This window comes from Otolemur garnettii, unplaced genomic scaffold (assembly GCF_000181295.1).
Source record: "Otolemur garnettii isolate 467f Iridium unplaced genomic scaffold, OtoGar3 scaffold00081, whole genome shotgun sequence".
NCBI classification, from domain to species: Eukaryota; Metazoa; Chordata; class Mammalia; order Primates; family Galagidae; genus Otolemur; species Otolemur garnettii.
The window spans coordinates 4,418,296-4,436,247 of NW_003852476.1; the positions used below are offsets into that span (position 1 = coordinate 4,418,296).

A 17,952-nucleotide genomic window follows, 5' to 3' on the forward strand; every position below is an offset into this window, starting at 1 on the left:
TGCTACATTTACGTTTATATTTGTTTTACAATTAGAATTGCATGAAATATTATTCCCCCTGCCACATATTTTATTAATCCAAAATAAAATTTACCTCATACTTGTGTATCTCTCGTATTAATTTTTTTTCTTTGACAACAAATTCCTCCTCCTTTTCTTTTAATTCTGAACTAAGTTGTTCAATCTGTGTGATGAATTCTTCAATTTCCTTTGTTCTCACAGAAGTCTAATTAGAGAAAAATGATTTGTTATTGTTTTCTTGCAGTGATAGTCTTATATTTTCAAACTGCCAGGTAAATGAATATCTCTTTGTATGAGATTTGCATATGATTTCTCTGTGACCACAAATAAGGATCATTTTTCCTTCCAGAAATTAATTCTTTTTACCAAACAATATCTGTAAATGACATGAGTAATGGTGGGAGTGGGAGATGGTGGGGTGGGAGGTGCAGAGGATAAATACAAGTACCAAATAAATGATGCTTGGGTTAAAAAAGTTTCTAATTACATGTTTCAAAAGTATATTTTGGAAAGAATTTCTACTTTATTTGATAAATATTTCTACTTAGTATACAGCAAATGAATGCATTTCTTAAGAAAATTAAATAATTCACTATAAACATGAAGTCACCATGTCACCTTTTAATAAGATAGGATTTAATTAAATAACAAAGGAGAATTACTGACATGCAATGTAGAGGACTAATTCTAAGTTCCTTGGGTTTCCTTACCTCACTAATTAATGACGCTCGTTTAATTTCTGCATTCCTAATATTTTCTATAAGACTGTCTATTTCAGCCTTTATCTTGCTGGCCCAACGGTCATGTTTTTTTTTCAAACAAGCTTGTTTCCACTGATTCACTATACTAGATATTAGAACAAGAATAATTATCATTAAATTGATATGGCAATTTACTACAAAAAAATTGAAAGCAAATGAGTCCTATTATGATTACAGAGAATTGTATTATTACAAATGCAGACTATGCACATTAACTGAAAAAAAAAAAAGACAAAACCTGACCTGTGTCTGCAGGGTTGCTGCAGAGTAAGAAGCTGCACCCGCATATCCGACAGAACCGTGGAGAGGCACGCGGGGCAGGTGCCTCCTTCAGGTAAAGGATAGAAACGGGGAAGGGGTGGGGGCAAATGGAAAAGATGTCTGGGCAGAAATAACAGTGAAATCACCTAAGTTACCAATGTGCCGATAAGAGCTCACAGGCCACTGGGCTCTTGACTTTTTCTCATCATAACATAAACAAGCTACATGTTTGGAGAAGGATAAAAATGCACAACTGAGTCTTACAAAATATATAATAACATTAATAACAACAATAATAAATACAGCCAAGTAGTAAAAAGAGTTTTTTAGATACAGTATTTTACACGGATCTTCTCTTTAGTATTCACGACTACTTTATAATGTGGCTACCACTTTTATCCTCCACTTTACAGAGATGGCAGCAAAGAGAGATTATTAAGAACTTGGCCTTGGTGGCAAAGTTAGGAAGGGCAGGCCCAGCACAGCAGCCTCCCTGCAGAGCCTGGCGCCTCCCCAGGCTTCGAGCACCCCCTGCCCCCGCCCGGCTGCTTCACACAGAAGCTGTGTGTCAGCACACAGTATAAGGTGCTGACAATTTTACTCTTTGGTGACTTCACTCAGTTGAAATGGAAAACTTTGGTTCTGCTCAATGCCAAAAAAATCAAACCAACAAACACATCTAGGTCTGAGAGAACTCACACACAATTTAACTTAGGAAAGACATTCTCTTGGGCTCTAGTAACCAACAAGCACTCCGCTTTATTCATTAAGATAACATTTCTGATAACACAAATAAACTTTTTTTTTTTTTTTTTTTTTTTTACCATCTTTGAGTTTCTCTTTGCAGGTTTTCCACCAGCATTTTTATTTGTTTCCGATATACTTGTTGTGTTGCTCTAAAAACAAGAAAAATATATTGGAGTTTGTATTTGTGGGAGAATATACAAGAGGATATTCTCTGTATTAGAAACTCTTTATGTGTAATTCTTAAGCTGAATAAAGTGATAGTTTAATTAGAAGGCACAAAAATCCTCATGAAACAACCAAAGATTTTAGTGGCAGAATGATAGGCAATTGCAATTCTGTGATTTTGCAAGTGTTGAGGTGGCAGCCCAGGAAAGAGAAGAGACTCTGGAGAGGCAATTAAGGAAAGGCTGCTGGAGGTGAATGTTTAGCAGAGGGAGAAATGGGGGTTGTTAAAATGGAGGTCCAGGCTCATCAATGAAGGGATGATATAACTTGCAAAGACGGAGGAAAACTGCAGTCAGTGAGTCAAGACTGTGCTGCGACACCTATGACAGAAGGTGGTCCTGCTGTCTACGGAAGACGCCAAGGGAAGGATAACACTATGACCCAAGAGGAGGTAAGGTCAACAGAAGTCTGTTTTTATTCTCTCCTCACCCCCCATTAAATGCTTTGTGCACAGAAATGAGTTGAAAGCCATATAAGTAAAATGCTGCTTTATATCTTTTGAAAGATAAGAATATTCATGAATGAACTTTCAATTTGCAATGCTATCAAAATTTTGAAGGCTAGGAATATTTCTAAGTGGAACTTGGAATGTGAGACACAGTCAAATCAAGCAGAACCACAGCTATGTTCATGTTGCTTGCTCTGTGTGAAATTACAATATGGGCTCTTAGTTTCCTACCAAAATTAGTCTAATATCTTCCCCTGAACCTCTGAGGTTATTCTCAATTTTCCCCAAACTTATTGATTTTGTTTATTTACGTATGTAATAAAATCCACAAAGAACTTGAACCCAGCTTAAAAAGAAAGCAACGTAATATTTTTAAAAGTCCTAAATGGAAAACTATATTGGGCCATAAATTTGGCTTTAAGGTTTCTGGTGACCAGAGCAATGATGTAACAAATGACTATAAAATTTTTACTTATCATAACAAAAATGAAACCTGATTCAATGCAATTCCATTTTCCTGCCCTCTCATAAAAGTAGTTCATAATTTTCTGTCTGATGCTGACATGGTGAGAAACAGATGTCTAGATACATTATTTAACAACATAGTGACAACAATCCCCTTGTGTCACATTCCAGATTTCTGTTGTTGTATGTTCAAATTTTCCTCACCATTTATTTTACTTCATTGTCTTATATTCAAATCATGTTTCCCCCCCATTTGATGAGCAAACAGAAAAATCTGACTTGCTTTTAAAGTGTAGTTCCAGATTTGTTTGTTTGTTTGTTTGTTTAGAAAGAGTCTCACTCTGTCACCCAGGCTAGAGTGCCTCGGCATCATCACAGACCCCAACAACCTCAAACTCTTGGGCTGAAGGCTCACTCTTGCCTCAGCCTCCCGAGTAGCTTGGACTACAGGCACCTGCCACAACACCCAGCTAATTTTTCTATTTTTAGTAGAAATAGGGTCTTACTCTTGCTCAGGCTGATCTCAAACTCTCAAACAAGCATTACAGGCATGAGTAATTACTAGGCACCTGGCTCTAGTTCAAGTTTAAAAATTTTTTTGAGACAGAGTCTTACTATGTCACCCTGGGTAGAGCGCCATTCTGTCACAGCTCACAGCAACCTCAAACTCTTGGGCTTAAGCAATTCTCTTGCCTCAGCCTCCCAAGTAGCTGGGACTACAGGTGCCCGCCACAATGCTTGGCTATTTTTTGGTTGTAGTTGTCATTGTTGTTTGGCAGGCCAGGGTTGGGTTTGAACCTGCCAGCTCTGGTGTATGTGGCTGGTACCCTAGCTGCTGAGTTACAGGCACCAAGCCTCAAGTTTTAAATTTTTATACAACAAAACAGACTCCTTGATTTCAGCTTTTTTCATCAACTAGTCTCTGGTTGTGTTTTATAATTCACATTCTAAGAAATTTTTCAGAGTCATGCCTACTTCATTAATCATTTCATGTGGGTTCATCTTGCTCATCTGCACTACTAAAGTATAAATTGCTTTATGCTTAGTGTTAAAAATGTATGCTGGCAGAATATTTATGTAAAACATTTTGACAATAATTATGAAAGTTAAAACATGAGTCTTCCTTTGATCCCATAGTTCCTCTTTTAGGACTTTATTACAAAGAAATAGTCACATAGGTAAGCAAAGATATGTTAAGTGACGTTAATTTTAAAAATTGCTTATAGGCTGGGTGGGGTGGCTCATGTCTGTAATCTCAGCACTCTGGGAGGCTGAGGTAGGTGGATTGCTTGAGCTCATGAGTTCAAGACCAGCCTGAGCAAAAGCAAGATTCCCATCTCTACTAAAAAATAGAAAAACTGAGGCAAGAGCATTGCTTGAACCTAAGAGTTAGAGGTTGCTGTGAGCTATGATGCCATAGCACTCTACCTAGGGTGACAGCTTGAGATTCTGTCTCAAAAAAAAAAAATTGTTTATAATACAGGAAAGAGAAAAAAAATCCCAAATGTCCATCAACAGAGTTCTGTTTAAATAAAACATAGTATAATCTGTAGAAGGAATAACGTGGCTGGAGAAAAGAATGAGAAAAAATGTTCCATATATATAATTTTTCTCCTTCATTCTGAAATAGTTTCAAATGCAACAGATAAATGGAAAAAATAGTATTAATACATAGATTTCCTATATACCTTTCACTAACTTTTCCAAATGTTATCATTTATGTTATTTGTTTTATCATTCTACCAGGTATAATTTTAAGAGGAAAAAATCCAGTTATAAAAGAGCACAATCCAATTTTGATATACCCGTACATACGACTATATATTTGATTCTCTTTGTGGAGAGACAGAAAAACTAGGATAACTTTCACTCTCTGAGTTACATATTTCTATATTTGAATTTTAAAATCAGATAGAGGCATTACTTTACATTACAGGCATCAGAAAAAGAAAGTGATTTAGAGGCTGGGCATGCTGGCTCGTGCCTATAATCCTGGCACTGTGGGAGGCCAAGAAGGGTGTATTCCCTGAACGCATGAGTTCGAGACCATCCTGAGCAAGAGGGAGCATCGTGGTAGGTGCCATCTGAGCAGTGTGGCAAGCGCCTCTAGTCCCAGCTACTTGGTGAACTGAGGCAAGAGGATCACTCGAGCCCGAGTTTGAGGTTCCTGTGAGCTATGGCTCTCAACTTCAAGGCAATTGAGTGAGACTGTCTCAAAAACAAGAAAAAGAAAAAGAAATTGATCTAGAATAGCAGAATGAACATCACAGGCGGTGAGGGTTCTCCTGGTCTGATAGCTTCTGTAGAATTTAGAACCCATGTCACCTTTCAAAGAAAAATTCGATGAAAATGACTTTTCTGGACTGTGAAACAGAAAAGGCTAATTGTAAACTTTCTTTCTGTGGCTTATTAGAAATTTACATAGATTTATTGTTATCATTTAGTAAAAAATAAATGCAGAGAAAAGATTAGAAATTTCAAAGGCGACACACATACCGATAAAGTTCATGCAGTGTGACAAGTCCTTCTTCCATAGTTTTGATATCTAGTTTCCTTTTTGATAGTAATTTTTCTTTTTCAGCAATAAATACCTGTTGTTTCTGAGTTCTATAATGAAAAAGCAGAGTTATCATTTGTTGAACACTGACCTGATCATTTTTAATTCCTCAGCAGAAGAATATGTGCAAACAGAAATAAAAATTTATCTTATTTTTTGAGGGACAGGGTCATACTCTATTGCCCAAGCTGGAGTACAGTGGCTCAATCATAGTTCACTAAACCCCTGGGCTCAGGCTATCCTGGGACAAACCGCCACACCTAGCTAAGTTTCAAAATTTTTTGGTAGAGAACTAGTTTTGCTGTGTTTCCAGGCTGGTCTCAAACTCCTGGCTTCAAGCAATCCTCCTGCCTTGGCCTCCCAAAGTACTGGAATTATAGACATGAGCTATCCCACCCAGCCACAAATAAGAATTTAAAAAGTAGCTCAGAGAGTTCAGATCATAAACTATTTACCAAATAACTTAGTAAAAGTAAAAACAAAGCCTCTTTGCTTTGGCTGCTAAATCTAAATTTATGTCTAAGATTTTCAGAAAATTTATGAAATTCTCAAGCTACTGAAAGAATCGTAACTGGAACAGTAACTACAAGCAAAGACTTTCCGCAGATCAATACTAAGTTAGTGATTGATCTGAATCATAAAATAACCACAACACTAAAAAGTTAATTATCGTTGTTGGATTTGCCATAGCCAGCTCAGGCTGCCATAACAAAATGCCACAGAATGGCTGACGTACCCCACAGAGCAGGGGGTCCCTCTCAGTGCGTTTACCAATCCACCACATTCCAGCAGGAAAGGTGGAGTCAGTCAGATCGACTCTGCACACTGGCTCTGCCTCTTACTAGGAGTGTGATCTCAAAGCAAAGAAACTTCACAGGTGGATAGGCTCCATTTCACCAGCCATAAAGTGGGGATTATAATACCTACCTCCCCAGGTGGAGAGATTAAACAAAATGTGAAGTGCTTGACTCAGTGCATGGACTGATGAAGCAAAAAGTAGTTATTTTTTGGCCTCAGTTTGCTGGAGAGAGTAAGAAGGCTTAAAGAAGTTTACAGTTAAACAAGATAAGAAGTTTATGGCTTTGTTCAAATGCTCAGACATTGAAGGAAACCTGTCTATAACAGAGAGTATTTTATCTAAGTGGCATTTCTTCAAGAAATGACATTTCTTCATTTCATGCTGTGAAATGAATTGTGCCTTCCCTCTTTCCTCCAGAATTTATATGTTGAAATCCCAACCCCTAAAAAAATTAAGAGCTAGACTAGGGTGATGCTTACTCTTCAAGTTAAACATTTCTATATGTGATCTTAAAAATCAGGTATCATTATGTTTCTTAAATCAGAAAAAGTTAAAAATTAAAGTGATTTAGAATGACAGAAATCAATATCATAGGGAGTGAGTGCTGTGATAATGTTCGAGCACATTATAAAGATGGGGCCCTTGGGAAGTAATAGCTTTGGGTGAAGTCCTGAGGCTGAGACTCTCATGGTGGGATTAGTGCCCTTCTGAGGAAAGACACCAGGGAGCTGGCTCTCTCTCTCTCTCCCCACCATATGAGGACACTTGTGTGGCCTTCGGCAAGTCAGGACGAGGCCCTCACTAGAACCTGACCGTGCTGGCACTGTGATCTCAGATTTCCAGCCTCCAGAACCATGAGGAAATACATTTATGTGATATTTTGTTGCAGCAGCCTGAGCTAAGACAAAACTCAACAATGATAATTAACTTTTTAGTATTATGAGTTTAGTATTTGGTATTGAGTACAGTGGCTCAATGGTTATCTTATGATTCAAACTGATAACAACTCAATATTGATCTGAGGAAAGTTTTCACTTGAAGAATAAATACAAATAGTATTATTCTCAGCAGGGTACTCAACTGTAGAAGGTAAAATAATTGCAGCAACTCTCTGCAGTGTGAATGTTACAAGAATGAACATAAACTCAGCTTCCTATGAGTGGGCCTGTCCACTGCCAGTACACTTCCACAGGTTTTGAGAGTGGAAATGCATTATTACTTGTCCATAATAATGGACAGGAGGCTTTTGTCCTGCTAAGCAATGTACAAGGTCCTGGGGACATCGTTTTAGTAGGACAGAGTGAGTGCTCTGAAATCTTTGCAGTACACTGAGGCAAAGGGATTTTGTGTCCAGCTGATCACAAGGGAGTAAACGATGGAAAGAAACAACTTCAGGAAGCCAGGAGTGGTGGCTCACACCATAATCCTAGCACTCTGGGAGGCCAAGAAGGGTGGATCCTTTGAGCTCAGGAGTTTGAGACCAGCCTGACCAAGAGTGAGACCCCATCTCTACTAAAAAATGGAAAAACTGGCCAGGCATTGTGGCAGGTGCCTGTAGTCCCAGCTACTTGGGAGGTTGAGGCAGAACTCAGGAGTTTTGAAGTTGCTATGAGCTACTGGTGCCATGGCACTCTACCCAGGGCAACAGAGTGAGACTCTAATCTAAAAAACAAACAAATAAAAAGAGTTTAGAAGGTTGTTGTTTCAGTAGGATCATTCTGGTAGAAGAAAGATAGACAGGTTAGGGTATAAAGAGAAGAGGGGAAGGCCTTTGGAGAGGCAAGCCAAACCAAAGAGGCTGAAAGTGGTGAAAAGAATGACAGGTAGGACATGTTTGAGCAATATTTAGGAGTTGGAATTAGCAAGCCTTCATGACTGAGCAGAGTCCAATAGGTGGCAAAAGATAGGGGATTTCCTTGAACAACTTTTGAGCGTCTGAGTTAAATAATTGTGTCAATAACCAGACCCTACTCTGAAAAAAGGAATATAGGTACAGAGTTTCTGACAAAGGCAACTCTCATAGTTTCTGTGGATAGACTCACAGGGGAAGAGCATGATTATTGTTTCAAGAATCTAACTCCAAAGTGAAAATACTACATTTGGTTTTTATGGATTTGATTTGATTCAGATAAAGAAAACTACTTAGTAGAATATAGTTAGTATTAGAGGCAGATGAGGGGTGTGTTTGTTTATGATTGGGTAAACAATATTTCATTGCTGTCAATAGATTTTACAACTAGGATTCGGAAAGTCACCACTTCAATGGCATGAAGAGTGCCCCATAACTATGGCGTGTGATTCACATGTGGGTCACGGGTAGGAACATACTCTTCGTAGATCTTCTGTTTTTGCAAAAAAACTTTCTCCTCCTCAGATAAGATAATCCTGTGTTGCTGCAGAATAAGCTGTATTTTCTGTCGTAGGTCTTTATTGTCTAGTTTAAATAAGTGTAGTTTATCACCCAGCTAGAGAAAAACAGAAGAATTTAATGAGAGGACTTTCTCCAAGCTTCCTTTGAGGGCAGTCAGTCAGCATCACGTGGGCAAATCCCTGGAGCCCTGGGTACATTGTGTGGCACACAACGAATCAGTTGTGAGTGACTTAAATCTATAGCAAACATGTAATTGTACATTTTGAGGCCTTTTTTATGAAAAATTATGAAAAACATTCTAAAAGGCAGTAAACATATCCATAAGATGATAGAACAATAATCCACATCAAAATAAGAAATGGAATTAATAAGCTGCTCATTCATCAGCACCTGTGTGACCTTGTCCCAGCATGTCAACTATATGAGGGAAAAGAAAACATAACATCCACAGAAGCTTTTGCTCAAAATCTCTTCAACTAGATATTATACTTGCATCTTATTATATATTTGTATAGTTCCCATTCTTCATAAGGTAAGAATTCGTGCTTCTTAAATTACTTTGAGTGAGGTAAGGCAGGCTTTCTTGGCTGAGGCTATTAAAATAGCTGGATTAAAAAAAAAAAAACCTTTCTAGGAGTGCTAAAGAACTAGCAAAATGATAAGAAGTTATTAGGTCTAATTCTAGGAATTAGCAAGAAGCCAGACAGTGAAGCTAGCACTTCAATCTCCTCTTGCCTGAAGGACATTTACTAATATGGAGGAACCCACTTGGAAAATGTGTTTTGGTATTCTTGCATAGCAAAGGGACAAAAGCCAACATGAAGAACTTGTCCAGGTGAGGATCCCAGTAAATTGCTCAGCACTAAGACCCAAGGAGCTTCTCCTTCTGGCTCAGGGTATATCAGAAGTTAACAGGTCATGTTCCAGCCTGACTCTACCAGAGAGCCCTAAGGTGGGTTAAGGTGTTTGGGACTGGGGGCATCCTACACATCTGTAGAAGCAAACACAAATCTGCTCTTGGAGAAGATGTCATCATCATTTTGTTTTCATAAACATGTTTTCAAGTACAATATCTAGCTTACAGTTGCCTACCAGGAGAAGAAGAAAAAAACGACCATATGAACAAAAAGAGTGGCAAAACAAGAGACTATAGACACAGACTCACAAAGACATTAGATATTGAAATTATCAGACAGTGGATGATAAAACTCCCATGCTTATTATAATCAAAGAAATGTTAACCATACTTGAAAATTAGGACAGGGAATTAGAAATAGTAATGAGTTACATAGCAGATTTGAAAGGTACACAGTAATTACCCAGTGAAAAATATGGTAACCAAAATTAAGAACTCAGATAAGACTATTCAGCCTAGAATGCAGCATGGAGAGATAAAAAGTAGAAAATACAGAAAAGAAGGGACAATGCATAGAGGACACAAACACACATGTTTTCTCCACACACCGATAACTGAAGTCTCAGAAAGGGAGGAGAGAGAAGAGGGGGAAAGAAACATGTCAACAGATAATGGTTGAAAATTTTAAGGAACTTACGAAATATGGCAATTTGCAGATTTAAGAAGTCAAATCAATCCCAAAGAGAATGAATAAAAAGAAAAACCTGGACACATCATAGTGAACCTGAACAACTAAGGCAAAGAGAGCAGAGAAACCCTAAAATAAAAGACAAACATGCCCCTTTACGGATTGGAAGACTCAATATTATAAAGATGGTGGACTCCTCTTTAAACTGAGTTGTAGATTTAGTACAATCCCAATAAAAATCCAAACAGGATTTTTGGCAGAACTTAATAAACCAATAGAAATTCAAAGGTCCGAAAATAGCTGAAGCAGTCTTGAAGAACAAACTTGAAGGATTTATAAAGGATTTATACCACTAGCTATTCAGATTTATTTTAAAGTCACTAATTATAGCAATTTGGTTTTAGTGAGAAGCGGTAAATAGCCCACAGTCCACACCTGTACTTATGACATAATTATGATCCACATAATTTAGGACAATAGTGTGATTGCAACATAGTGGAGGAAAGGATTGTCTTTTCCCTAAATGGGGCCAGTTAGTTAGACAACTTGATGGCAAAATATGAATTGTAACTACTGTCATACAATACACACACCAAAAAAATCGAGTTAGCTTATAGTCTTGAATGTGAAAGGTCAAACAATAAAGCTTCTAGAAAATAACAGAAGAGAATATCCTCATGACACAGGACACAAAGAGCATTGAGCAGAAAGGAAAAGATTGATAAACTGTACTTCATAAAAATTAATAAATTGCATTCACCAAAAAGATAGATCCATGCAAAAACACTATACATTTATAATTTATGTACTGTTTCATCTCTGTATAGTGTTTCATAATAAAAAGTTAGATCCAGCAATTCTACTACTGGGTATATATTAAAAAAAAAAATCACATCAATGTGCAGAGATGTCTGTACCCAATGTTCACTGTAGCAACATTCACAATAGCTAAGATACGAAATCAATCTAAGTGTCCATCAGCAGATGAATGGATAAATAAAATGTGGCATTATACACATATATACACACAGTGGAATATGATTCAGCCTAAAAAAAAGGGGAAATCTTGTTATTTGTGACAACATGGATGAACCCGGAGGATACTATGTTAAGTGCAATAATTCATTCACAAAAAGATAAATACTGCATGATCTCACTTATCTGTGGAATCTAAAAAAGTTGAAGTTGTAGAAAGAGAGTAAAATGGTCACTGAGGTTGGCAGAGGTGGGGGTATGGGGACTTAAAGAAATATTGGGGGGAAAAGTTAAAGTATATTTACAATAGAATTTAATGTCATCTTTAGCTTGCCTTCAATAACTCATGAGTATTATGATTAGATGTCACTAAGAGACCATAATTGCTACCCTAGTGTAAATAATAAATGAGACAGAGCCTTGCCTCCTTTATGTGATCATTCACTTGTACTCAAGAAATCTGGCTGAGGGCTGTGAATTGCAGTGAGGTCCCTCTATGTCTGCCCTCTTGACTAAGTGAGCCACACTAATTTATGGGGCCTAGACTGCTCAGAAAAGTCATATGGACTAGACAATGTGGAACTATTTATCTGGAGGTTGTCCAATAGCTCCTACAACAGGAAACAAATAACAGGAAAAAATATTTTGCTCAAAAAATGAAAGGCAAATTTAAAGTCAATCAACTAAACAAATAACTTTGGGTTTTGTCTTTTGCTATCCTTGTAACTAAAGAGTCGGAGTAGGCCTAGCCCAGAGGAGAAGCTATCTCTAATGCCATAGCTCATGAAACCAAAAATGGAAAGAATTTAGTTGGTACAAATCATTCTTCTGGAAGGGAATTGCCTTTGATAACTTTGCTATCAGGGCATAAGTGCAGGTCTCAGATAGAGGAAGGAGAGGTTGTTCTTTATAACAGAGGGAGAAGAATTTGGGTGTGAGATAGTCATGTACCGTAGAGCAAGAGGACGGGTGAAGAACTATAAGAGAAAGGAAAGGTGGTAAACAAGAGAGCTTCCTGCTCTGCAATGCGATCCTCTCCATGACCACTAAAATTTTCAACGAGGTTTACAATAGATCCCAAAATGCTTAGTGATACTAAAGTTGTTTTAGAAACAAATTTAGAGAGGTGAAAGAGGTGAACTTTCTATCCTGGTTGACTTGGCACAAAACAGAGAGAGAGGGTATAGTCCTGTGCTACTGAAATGAAGGATGTGCACATGGGGAAGATGGGAGACAGCTGGGACCCTTCTCCTTCAATGCAAGGGGGAAGAAAAATGTTAGTCTTGTCTGGTGTGCATGTGTACTTGTATATATGCATACATAAAAGGGGTCTTATCATATACATTATTTTATAATATGGTATCCATCACACAATAACATATTGTAAACAATACTATTACTTATTTAACCAATCCACTTTAGATGGATTTCACTTGTACAGGATTTCTTGTTTCCCACTCCCCTCCAATTTCTCACTGTCTTAATGGGTGCTTCATTGAATATCTTAGGGATAAATATTGGTTTATATCCATGGTTATTTACTTATGACATGACATTTCTTTTATCCTCAGTTAAAAAAAATAGTCCAGAGAATTCTCTTGGGGGCTAAATTTCACTCAAGTACTTGCAAATAATTACTTTGAACATTGTATTATGATATAATATTGAGAGTATTATTAAGTGCAGAACCAAGTTGCTGCACTTCATAGGTGCTGCATGATAGCAAGAAAGGATGTCCATTGATCCATTAATCATGGATATTTACAACGTACCCATAGCCACATGAAAAGTTACAAGAAACAATTTATCTTCACCTGGACAACCTTTGCTCTTTCATATATTTAAAGAAGAAGATAAATAAATATTTATATTAATTACTGTAAATGATCATGATTATTCTTAGTCAATGAAAAAATCTTTTCTGAAAAATTCTACATTTTCATATATATTTTAAATAATAACTACATCTAATTATAATCTAACACTCATAATTTCTGTCTTCTTACCTTTTTTATCTTTTTCAGAAGTTCATATTTTTCAGTAGAAGATATTTCAATCAGTTTTTCTTTGTTACTCGTAAAATATTCACTATGAACAGAAGAAACCAAACAGATTCATATCAGAACCTATTTTCCAGCAAAGCTGTATTTATTTATGACTTCAAAAACTTCCAGTCTCCATCTCTCTCCATATATTTACTTATATATTTCTTAAAGAAACAATTTTACTCTTTTGAATTGGATTGGATTAATACTTGATTTATTTATCTATCCACTTAAGAAGGGCTATGCAACACCTACAGTCTGACAGATTTGCTTTAGTTACTAGGGATATAGCACAGGCAAAGTCCTTACTCTCATGGAAATCATATTCTAGTGAAATGGTTAGGATATAAGCAAGGCATCGAGAAATAAATAACATATTTCAGACAGTGTTAAGTGTGCCAAAGAACACACAGCAGGGTAAACACACAGCAGGTATAGGGAGATCCTGAGAGCAAGAATCCTGCTTTAGACCGGTAGTCAGGGAAGACCATCTTTGGGATGACCTTTGAAAGACCTGAGTGATGAGAGGGAGCCAGCCACATGGACATCTGAAGGAAGAGCTTTTTATGCAGAAGAAACAGTAGGTGATAAGACTCAGAGGCAGGAGAAAGCTTAATGTACTTGAGGAAGAGGGATGATGAGGTTGGAGAGGTAGATGGGACTAGACTAGATACCGTAGGCTCTTGAGGGCAAGGTAGCAGTCCAGATTTTATTCTGAAGGAAACTAGAAGTTTTGGAAGCAGCGGAGCAACAGGAACTGACTGACATCTTGTGAAGATGACTCTGGTTATTTTGTGGAGAAAGACAAAGGGAGAGGAAGACAGACCACATAGAAGGCTACAGGTAGAGGTCCGGAAGAGATTGTGGTGGCTCGGGTTGCAGTACTGCAGGTGGTAAGAAATAAATATATTAAAGATACAATTTGAAAATGAAGGCAATAGGATATGCCTTCGGATTAGAGTTGGGTTAGTGTTGGGTTAGTCTGGGGTAGTGAGGAAAACAGTGGTGGATGACACCTAAGCTTTGATACCACACTAACTAATATGAAAGAACGTGGAAAGAGCTGTGTCAGGGAGGTGGGAAATCAAGAGTTCCATTTAGGACATGAGATATCTAATACGTGTAGAGCTCAGGAAAAGGTCAGGGCTAGATATGTAAATTTGGGAGTCATCAAGGTATGGAAAGTATTTAAAATCATGATACTAAATAAAATCACATAGGGGCAGTGTGAGCAGAGAACAGTGAAGGACCAAGAACTCCAAAATTTGGAGTTAACAAGTCAAGGATCCTGTAAAGAAGCAACCAGTGTGGTGAGTGAAATAAGAGAATACGATGAAGCAAAGAAAATATTTCAAGAAGATGGAAGTGATAAACTTTGTGAAATTCTTCCAAGTATTTAAGAACTTTAAGGAATATATTTGACCACTAATGTTCAACAGGATGAAAGTCATTGGTAACCTCAATAATTCTGAAACTATTTCTGTCCTTAAAAGCATCTATAATCTTCATAGACTCATGCTCTTAAAAGATAGGTATATACTCAAGGTCACAAATTGGATGCTACTTATCTACAACACTTAATGTCCAATTCCACATTTCCCATGTGCAAGTAAATAAATAAATAAATAAAATAAAATAAACAAACAGTTCAATGATGGAGAAAGATCATAGCGATTTAGAAAAGTAGGCACTGGATTTGCCTTTAGCTGTATACACATATTATGCTGGGTGTCAATGATAATAAAGAGCAAGGATCCAACTGTCAGTGCCTCCTGTGAATCTGTAGAGCATTGGAGGTATTCTTAGTTGTTCAAATACATATAGAATTTTGTGGTTGAGTAACTTTGTTTTTCCTCAATATTTGACTTCCACATAGGTGATAGCTTAAGAAGCTTGAAACTTAAAAATTTCATGAGGAAAAATTAAGGATTATACATTAATAGAAACATGAGTTGTGCAAATTACTTTAGTTTTTTTTTACTTTAGTTTCTTATATAATTTGTTCTCACAGAGTCTTAAATCATAAAGCAATATTGATTCTTAAAATCCACCAAGAACTAGGCTACCTCTCCCCATATTCACAGAGAAAATTAACAAAGAAAGAAAATGAAAAACTTTTACTTTTTTAAGTATTGAAAATGAAAAACTTTTACTTTTTTAAGTATTAAAAAAGAAAAAAGTAAAGTTGTACAAAGAAAAAGAAGGTAACCTAGATCCTCAATCACCAAATTAATCAAATGCACTTTGCTTCAGTGAGATTCTACATGAGGGTAAACTCTAGAAAAGCTGGGATTACAAAAAATGGTGGATCACTAAAAACAGACAACCAAAGAGGACTCACCCAACTTAGCTAACGTGAAAACTGCTTCTATAAATAAAACTCAAGGTGATGTTTTAGATCATAACTGCTAGAAATAATTTAATAGTGAATTCATATTTTCCATTATGGTTTTTGCTAAGTTTTTCTATAAAACTTACATAAGCTAAAACTATTGAATTACTTACACAGTAAGTTTTTTTCTGAGTGTTTTTTTAATTTGTGAAAATTTATGGGGTACAGAAGAAATTTTGTTCCATGTATATAAATGGATAGTGATCAAGTCAGGGGGGTCATGGTGTCCATCAGCCAAGTTCAGCACATTTTCGTTAGTGTAGTCACCCTACTGTTCCATCAAACATTGAATTGATTCTATCTTACTTTGTACCCTTTAACTACTTCTCTTCATCCTCCTTCCTCCCTCCCACTTACCCTTCCCAGTCTCTGTTTCTATCTTTCCACTCTATCTCCATATGATCTTTTTTTTTTAGCTCTCACATTTGTCTTTTTGTGCCTGACTTATTTTGCTTAAGATAATCCTCTCCAGTTCCATCCATGTTGCTGCAAATGATGTGATTTCCTTCTTTATTCTGGATGAAGAGTATTTTGTTGTGTATATATACCATATTTTCCATATTTATTCATTCACTGATGAACACTTGAGTTGTTCCGTATCTTTGCTATTGTGAATGGCCCTGCAGTAAGCATGGGAGTGCACGTATCTCTTGGATCTATTGATTTATTGTCCTTTGAGTGGAGACTTAGTAGTGGGATTACTGGATCAAATAGTAATTCTATTTTTAGTTTTTCGAGAAATCTCCATACTGTTTTCCACAATAGCTGTACTAGTTTGCATTCTACATAAAATCACCAACAGTGTGTAAGCATTCCCTCTTCTCCTCATTCTTGCTAACATGTTTTTAAAAAATCTTTGAAATAAAAGCCATTCTGACTGGGGTAAAGTGCTATTTAACTGTGGTTTTGATTTGTATTTTCCTGATGATTAGTGATGTTTTCATACACCTGTTGGAAATTCCATATTTCTATATGGGATTATTTGGCTTTTTGCTGCTGAGTTGTTTGCATTCCTTGTATATTTTGGATATTAGTACTTTGTTAGATGAGTAGCTTGCAAATATTTTGTCACATTAAACAGACTGTCTGTTCACTCTGTCTGTTATTCCTTTCCTGTGCATCTTTTTTAGTTTTAATTGTGATATTAACTGGACTTTTTTAACCTTATATTGAGTGTAAAAATTATCACCTATTTTATGCACTAATGATGGTAGATCAGCATTGTTCTATGCAATTATGATTTATGATTATGATTTTAATCACAATAGATTCACATTTATGTAGAGGTGAGGCATGCATAGTTGCTTATCTTTTGAGAAAATGCTCAGCCCACAGTCCATCAAACTCTTAGTGAATTATTAGGTGAGCCCTTGAAGCCACAATATGAGATTCCTTTCTTTCTTTCTTCTTTCTTTCTTTTTTTTTGGTCCAGAACTGATTATATAAGAAACCAAAGCTGATTCACACAAATTCTGATAAGAAATCTGAGAATTCTCATGGGAGATAGTGTATAGATCAATCTCTAACACTTAATGGACCTGTGATAGCTCAACTGGCACAGCCATACCTTGCCAGGTGCTCTCCAAGAAGCGATACTGTATGCAGAGTAAGAGAGAAGAATGAAACACTTTCCCAAAAGGAAGAGAGCCTGTGAGCCTTTGGATGGATAGAAGACTTCCTGCAGTTTAGGGTTCAGCCTCAGGCTTAGCAATTTTGCCTTAAGGATTTCCTGTGTTTTCTCAGTAAATCTATCAAGTCCCTTTTGACTAAGAACAACTCTAACAGCATGGCTTGAGGGTAGAGGGCTTCAGCCTTCTGGTTGGCCTCCGGGATGCCTTTTCCCAGGCATTTATTCTTTGCTTGCAGGGAGGTGGGAACTGGAATGAGAACACAATGTATGTTCTAAAGATCCCTCCCCTCTCCCAAGCTGCCATCCTCAGTTTTTTCTCTTGATCACCTGAAAGACTGGCTAATTTCTAAGTGAAATTACACAAATTTTAGCAAACTAAGATCATATAATTTTCTCCTATTAAAGACATTTTAAAAAATGAAAGCAATATTAACATATTGAAATATTTCAGCAAAACTAAAGGATTGTGCTTACATTTTTTCTTCCAGAGTGTTACAGGCTTTCTTTACCTCAGTAACTTGTTGTTCCCAAGTCTTTACTGATTCATGTAGTCGTGTTATCTCTAGATTGTGATCACTAAGAACCTATTGAAAATTCAATAAAAATATGCCACACCATCATCACCAAGTGATTCATAACAGCAACTCAATTCACCAAGTATTCATGAATCCCTCATTCAACTTCCACATTGCGGCTTTGGTGAAAAAAAAA

General features: G+C 36.8%; 1 protein-coding gene across 1 annotated transcript in view; it reads right to left on the reverse strand.

The window, feature by feature from the left end:
* CCDC175 (coiled-coil domain containing 175) overlaps positions 1–17,952 on the reverse strand; it is a 74,694-nt gene that overhangs the window by 37,686 nt on the left and 19,056 nt on the right. Inside the window, exons 7-13 of the mRNA XM_003794449.2 lie at positions 17,716–17,825; positions 13,181–13,262; positions 8,613–8,749; positions 5,425–5,535; positions 1,868–1,939; positions 732–867; positions 95–226 (exon numbers count right to left, since the gene is read on the reverse strand). Of these exons, the coding sequence (XP_003794497.1) occupies positions 95–226; positions 732–867; positions 1,868–1,939; positions 5,425–5,535; positions 8,613–8,749; positions 13,181–13,262; positions 17,716–17,825 (780 nt within the window). The remainder of the gene's footprint in view (positions 1–94; positions 227–731; positions 868–1,867; positions 1,940–5,424; positions 5,536–8,612; positions 8,750–13,180; positions 13,263–17,715; positions 17,826–17,952) is intronic.